The following is a 7,110-nucleotide window of genomic DNA, read 5'->3' on the forward strand; positions in this document are numbered from 1 at the left end:
TCAAACCCTAAGTTAAGGTTTAAAATTAGCTCAACTTTCAAATGATTCTTTGTTTTATGTTAACGAAATTGAAATAATTTATTTAGAATTTGATGGATCAATTAACAAATATGATAAATTTTATTTATTCCACATTTTTCTAGCCAAAATAATATTTTTAATGAATTTCAAAACTATTTCCTCCCAACAACCTAACTATTATTTTTGCCATAAATTACCCAATATTTAAATGTCTTCTATAATTATTTTATTTTATTAATCTTAACATTATATTTATCTATATTATCACTATTAATTAAACTTTAACAATTTTAGAAATCTTGTTCAATAAACTAAACAGTTTTAAATATAAACATGAATTTGAAAAAAAAAGCTATTTTTGTCCAACAAATCAACTCTATAAATTAAAAACTGAATAAAAAAATATCAAGTATGATTACTCATGGCCGAAATGATTTTGTCGATTTAACTTGACTAATCAAAGTTGTGGTTTAATTGCAATCGTCAAAAATTGAAAGTGAATGCAAATTTTACAACAAAATTTGCATTATTTTATCGAATTGGCAAGTTTACTTAAATTTAATTATTACTCCATAATTTACACAAATTACACTAATTATTCAAATTACAACGCGATCGCCCAAAGAGGCAAATTATAAGAAGCGCTCAAACCCATTTTCTCTCTGCGTACCTTATGGTGTGCCGCCTAAGCCAAAGTTGATACATTATCATATGAAACGGATCCAACGGCTCTGGTGTTTCATTCCACAGTAAATGTTTACTCGCCGCTACACCCAATCTCCTCTTTCCCTCGCACGTATTACCTTTACACGTGCGATCCAGCACACCCTTCAATTCTTCAAGATCAAGCCCACCATTGGATTTGTACCCCACAAACACTGCAATCTCCTGCCACCTCATCACGTCCATCAACGGCAAGTCCTGTATCGGACGGCCACTAATCACCACCGGCACGCACCCGAAACGCAATGCGTCTGCTATCCCGGATACATCGGCTCCGTATTCGAACAAACAAAACTCGCTATTCGCAAGTCTATCTACAAAAGTCTTCTCATCGGACGGCTGATTTTCCATAAAGAAATCAGAAGCGCTTCTCAATTCGTTGACTAGGGCTGACTCTTTAACCCCATTGTGTTTCACAAAACCTCGATACTTCACCGTTCTATTCGCCGGCACTTGTGTCGAGTGAGCAAATGCTAGCGGAGGCAACGTTATGTCCTTGTGCGGGACAAACTTACCTTCCGGTGCAGGGAAGCAAGAGATCTGCACCGAATTCTTCTTCAACTCGACGAGATTTCGGTCCGATTCGTAGCCGAGACCTTGACACGAAACATAGAAATGATCGGCACCGAGAGTGCGATTCCAGTAGGGGAACTCCATTCGAAGTTCTCTAATTACGCGAGCAATCGTGCGCGTGGAGAGATTGGCCGATAAGGGGACGAAGAATAGGTGAGCTTCTTCTGGGTCTTGGGTTACAAAGGGGCTGTTTGACAGAGAAGAGAAGAAAAGAGATTCAACTGGAGAGGTGAAAGAGAAGGGCTTGGGAGGGGTGTACATGTAGATTTTGAAAGCTTCAAGCATTTTCTGGTAATTTGGGAACAATATGGTGGGCGAGAGGTATAGTGAAGAGGAACCAGTGATGGTTTTAGAATGAACATGGAATGATGAAGTGAAGAAAGTGAAGCATAGAAAGAAAGAGAAGTAATTGATATCCATTTTAACACGGAATGAAAAGCCCTAAACGATGTATTCTTTGAGATCTCCTGTGAACCGCGGAAGAAAGTTTCTGCTTTCAGATTTTGATTTGAGGTTGAAGATGAAGCGCGCAAGGTCAAAATCAAAGCAGACTTCAAGGCTCAACTACCAAAGTTAAGAAAGTCTTTAATAGCATTCTCGGACAAGAAAACAGTTTAATACAACCACGTGCCATATTCGACGCGCCGGTTTAAGTGGAGCTCTAACTGGCCCAGAAATTTTTAGGTGGGCTCGCTCTATCATGGAGAAGAGACATGATCGAAAATAGAAAAAGGTATACACAGAGAGTTCTGGAGAGACAAGTGTGCGGCTCACGTGGTTAGGCCTGGCCGTTACAGAAAGCAGAGAGGGGGAGAATTCAGGGAGCTTCACCTATGGAAAGAGAACAAGGGACTGGCTTAATCTACAGAGTATACGTCTGAAGGGTTATAACTTGTAAGATTTTCGGGGTTCTTGCCTGGCTATGGAAGAGATTCAAGCTAGTGGGCGCATATCATCCATGAGTAAAAGCTGTCTAGAATTTTGATGGAGCCGTTGGTGCTCTTTAAAAGTCTAACCTATTCAAACGAGAACAAAAGATTCTATCTGATGATTACTCCAAATTTCTAACTGCAGTAGCACAAGTAACAAAATTTCAATAAGATTAAACTGGCTCCTGCACCTACGCAGATCATTAAGCAACAGCTTCATTTTCTATTTTACAAATCCCAACTCAGCTCAATGTGTTATGAACTTATTTATTTATTTAAAAACCTCCTTAATTAATAAAATCTTCTGGATATTTCCAGCCGTGGTTCAGAACTGATCCAATTAAATTCGAATCAAATCATATTTGTGGTTCACAAACTTAAAAAGGATTGGACCTCTTTCTTTCTCCTAGTAATTCAGATGAAGAAGGTATCGGATTAACTAATAAAAGAGCACAGAGCATAGGAAAATTCCTCCAAGCACTCATTTGGGTTTACAAATTAATGTATATACTCAATGAATAAAAAATTACTTTTGTTTTATAATTTTTATTTTTTATAATATAATAATATATAAATTAATTATTATTATAATTCTATTTAATTATATTTTATTTTCAAAAAATTTCTTAAAATCTTTTTTAATATTTAATAAAATTTAATATTTTTAAAATAATATAATTAAAAAATTAATAAAAAAATTATCTATGAATTAAAAATTATAAAACGAAAAGAATAATATTTCATATTAATATATAAGTTTATTATATTTTAGATAATATTTTTAAAAAATTTTAAATTATATATAAAATTATATTAGATGAATATATACATTTAGGTGCGTAAAAAAATTTATTTAAAATATATTACATCATATTAGTTCCACAATTGAAAGGCTGTTATAATTGTTAGATTAGATCGACAAAGATTGAATTAAAATAAAATTAAACTGAAAATACAACTAGATTCCAAAGAAATACGGTACATTTGAAAAAAAAAATTAGAAGAAAATAAATAAGGAATGAATGAAAATAAAGTTAATTTATAATTTTATCATATATATATATATATTAAAGGAAATTATTTAAAAAAGTAATTTTATAATTTTTTATATGAAAAAGAACACTTAACCTTTTAAATTTATTGTTTTATTTCTGATTTAGATGGAAAATAGCAAGTGAAAAATAAAGTTTAATTCTTTTATTTTTTTATTTTCAAATAAAAAAAATACCAAGTAATTTTTCTCAATTTATTTCTCAATTTATTTCTCATCCTTTCTATGTCCACGCATCCAAACAGAGGCTTAGCCCAGTTCCATGGACCGAAGCGCGCCCTATCAGCAGCTACTTCTAGGCGGTGTAATTTGTTGTCGCGCTAGTCACACACGCTACAGGTCACCGGTTCGAGCAGCGCAAAAATCATTTTTTTTCTCCTTTCTTTTTTTTTTCCCCTCCGGTCTGTGTTAATAGAAAAATCGGCTGCGAAGCGGGGCTCGGTTTCTTAACCGCACAGAATATCCAGAAGCTTCTTCTTGGTCGGCCAGCGAACAATTGCAGCGTTTAGACGTTTTCTGACAGAGACAATTTGCCCCGTTAAAGCTTGAAATTTGTGATTTTTTTTTTCTCTCATTTTCGGTTGAGTCCCATCCAACGATCTGAGAAGCTATAGTATTGTTTAGATTGAAAAAAAGAGAGATGGATTGGGGAACTGTAACAGCAGAAGATCTAATCGGCGCTTTGAGGGAAGTAGATTGGTCTATACCTCCTCGTTCTATCAATGAATTCTTCTCTAAATTCACCATCCCTAGATCCTATCCCAAGTGGAACAGCCGCCTCAAGTGCAATCTCTACTAGTAAATACTTTCTCTTTTCTCCCCAATTTGCTTTTTTTCTTTTTAAATAAATTACCCTTTTCCTTATATGTGTTTTGCTATTTAATGTATAAGGAAGTCCTTTTTTTCAATTTAAGCTCTTTATAGCATTTGCTGGTTTGAGGTTTTTTTTTATTATATTTTTTTTGGCAGCTACAGGACAAACTACTTCATTTTGATAGTATTCGTTCTGGGTAAGCCAAGGAAGCACATATATTAGTAAATTAAATTATGAGTTCTGCGTTCTAATTCATTTCTGTAATTAGGAGTAGTTTTTGTTGTATTTTGGTTTCAGGGGTTGCATGTCTCACAAGGCCGATGGCTATTCTTGCTGCTGCTTTGACAGCTTTAAGCTTTGCTTTTCTTAATGATAGGTATTCTACTTTCATTATTGAATCTTTGATTTTCTTATGGTGGTCTAATGCTTCAATTGTATCGTTTTTCTCTTTGGTCTTTTAAAAATGACATTAGTAGTTCTAAAATTTGTTGGATCTTGTATGAGGGTGGGTGGTAATCATTTGTGTTATTCACAAAGTACAAATTTACCTTATGTTATTCATACGTAGCAGTGTGGGTTTTCCCTTCGAAGGTAGGTTGAATTAAGGTATAACTTCATGCTACTGAAATTGATTTTGCTGTTGCATGTCAAAAGAATTAAAGACATGCCTTTAGAAACATCTAAGTTGTTACTCTTGTGTCGTAGAGTATATGTGCATGTAAATACTGAAGGATTAAATCGTTGAAGACTCATGCTTAAAGTCGATGTAAAAGCTTGGGTATTTTGCGAGCCAGTCAATAGAGAGGTGATCACTCAATGATCACTGTGTTGGTTTGTTTAGTTACTTAAAATGCCTTGTCTACTTTTTAGCTTGTAATCTGACTATGAGATAAGCGTGGGCTGTCTTACATGCAATCAAGAAATGACATTTTCCGCGATAAAGAGAAGCATGGAGAAAATAACTTGACAATTTTATTATTTGGAGCTATATATGTACTTAATCAGACATCCCATTTCATAATGCTTTTTTTGTTAAGGCAATAGCACAGATACGTTTCTTCTTTGTTGAATCATGTGTTTATTCCCCATGTTTTTGCCATGTTATTTTCAAAGCATGGAAGTTAATCTACTATAGAAAGATAATATTTTGTTGTATTTCACAATAGAAATTATAATCTATTTATACATGAGGGACGGTATCTAAACAGGAAGAAAAATTAAGTTTATGATTTACAATCCCTAAGATTAAGCAATTAACCATCTATCAATATTTATTTTCTATATTAACATATTTACTTCTTATAACCTATATTAACATATTTACTTCCTAAAACCTATAACACTCCTCCTCAAGTTGGAGCATAAATGTTAATCATGCTCAACTTGTTACATATATAATCAACTTCAACCATAAAGACAACCAACTCAAAACAATCAAAATAAACAAAGGGTTAGAAGAACAGAATCCGTGAATAGTACCCGATGAACAAGTTACCGTGAACAGTACCTGATGAACAATGCCCGATGAACAGAGCCCTAAGTATCCTAAATTTCTAAATGTTTCCAAATTACCCTTTATGGGTAACCCAAATGGGGAACCCAAATGAGTAACCCAAATGAACAGAGTCCTAAGTCTCCAAATTTTACCCTTTGTGGATAACCCAAATGACCAGAGTCCTAAGTCGCTCTGGTACCATTTAGAAAGATAATATTTTATTATATTTCACAATAGAGATTATAATCTATTTATACATGAGAGATGGTTTCTAAATAGGAAGGAAAATCAAAAGCAACTGATCGATCTATCAACATTTATTTTCTATATTAACATATTTACTTCCTATAACCTCTTTAAACCATAACCTGTTTAAACAGAAAGGAAAATCAAGTCTATGATTAGACAATCTCTAAAATTAAGGAACTGACCCATCTATCGATATTTACTTTCTATATTAACATATTTACTTTCTATAACCTATAACATCTATCAACTCCACCCCATGACATGGCATGTAGGATATGCATATGCCTTTAACTTGTTCTTAAGTTTGCAGTGGGTACAGACTCTATTTTTCCTATTTTTTGGTGCTGAAGGTTTATTTTTCAGTTTTGCAGCTACTTTCAGTGAAAAGGTGACAAGAACAGTAAGAAAGTTCTCTCCACATTTGGCAGCAAAGATGAGGCCTCCTCACATGTTAGTTGATGCTCAGTTGCTTTTCTATGTTTGTTTGTCGATTGGATAGAAATTGTGCTTACCACACTTGTATTTACAGGCCTGTCATTCGTGGCCGTCCTTCATCCAAAAAATCAGTATTCATCTGTGGCCAACCTCGTGGGGTGTTTGTCTTCTTATTCTCAGCTGGTAGTTAGATTTCTCAAAACTTTATTCTCAATCAGTAGTTCAGTACTGGTCTGCATTGGTTCTATGAATTTTGCCTGATCAAATGATTTTCTTTTCTCAGCCAGTTTTATTCTGTGGTTCACTTCTGGCACTCTGCTGTTTGCTTTATGGGCATTTGGCATCGGCTTCCTTGGTAAATTCTTCATCCTATATATAATGATTTGAATAATTTCTTGTATGATTTTTCAGTTTTAATGAGCCAATATATTGTTGCTTGCAGTTACAGTTCTTCATGCAAGTGTCAGGACACCTAATCTGAAGGCACGCCTCAACACATTCCGGGAAGAATTTCGTGCTGTGTGGCGCAATTATAGTGAGCTGTGACTGGTCATGGAGTTGAAGAGTACCACTCCATCCCTGATTCTCAACTTCAATTTCAGTTAAGTTGCAAGTATTCTTTGTAAATATAAACAAATTGTCAGCTCATTCGATGGAGGGTGTTAGAAAAAAGGAAAAAAATTATTCTGCTTGATTTTCTTTTTTCCCTTCTGTGTTATGAAGTTTCCATATATTTTTCTTAAATAACTTTGAACTTCTTCTGTGATTTACCTGGAGTTCGAAAGTCAAAGAAAGAACTGTCGTTTTATTATCCTTTTTA

General features: G+C 34.1%; 2 protein-coding genes across 2 annotated transcripts; one reads left to right on the forward strand and one right to left on the reverse strand.

The window, feature by feature from the left end:
- Positions 1-574: 574 nt before the first annotated feature.
- Positions 575-2,289, reverse strand: LOC110624150 (probable glycosyltransferase At5g03795). Its single transcript, XM_021769270.2, has one exon. The coding sequence runs from the start codon at positions 1,735-1,737 to the stop codon at positions 667-669; it is 1,071 nt and encodes a 356-aa protein (XP_021624962.1). The 5' UTR covers positions 1,738-2,289; the 3' UTR covers positions 575-666.
- Positions 2,290-3,621: 1,332 nt separating this feature from the next.
- Positions 3,622-7,110, forward strand: LOC110624131 (PRA1 family protein A3). The gene is made up of 7 exons (XM_021769237.2): positions 3,622-4,095; positions 4,267-4,307; positions 4,409-4,487; positions 6,219-6,305; positions 6,385-6,473; positions 6,574-6,645; positions 6,733-7,110. The coding sequence occupies exons 1-7, from the start codon at positions 3,938-3,940 to the stop codon at positions 6,834-6,836; spliced, it is 630 nt and encodes a 209-aa protein (XP_021624929.1). The 5' UTR covers positions 3,622-3,937; the 3' UTR covers positions 6,837-7,110.

This window comes from Manihot esculenta, chromosome 10 (genome assembly GCF_001659605.2).
Source record: "Manihot esculenta cultivar AM560-2 chromosome 10, M.esculenta_v8, whole genome shotgun sequence".
NCBI lineage: Eukaryota > Viridiplantae > Streptophyta > Magnoliopsida > Malpighiales > Euphorbiaceae > Manihot > Manihot esculenta.

Excerpts from the sequence above, each read along its gene's own strand:
- LOC110624150 (XM_021769270.2), bottom strand. The coding sequence starts at position 1,737 with ATGGATATCAATTACTTCTCTTTCTTTCTATGCTTCACTTTCTTCACT.
- LOC110624131 (XM_021769237.2), top strand. The coding sequence starts at position 3,938 with ATGGATTGGGGAACTGTAACAGCAGAAGATCTAATCGGCGCTTTGAGG. Across the intron at positions 4,308-4,408 it reads TTTGATAGTATTCGTTCTGG|GGGTTGCATGTCTCACAAGG; the intron begins GTAAGCCAAGGA and ends TTTTGGTTTCAG. Across the intron at positions 6,474-6,573 it reads TGTCTTCTTATTCTCAGCTG|CCAGTTTTATTCTGTGGTTC; the intron begins GTAGTTAGATTT and ends TTCTTTTCTCAG.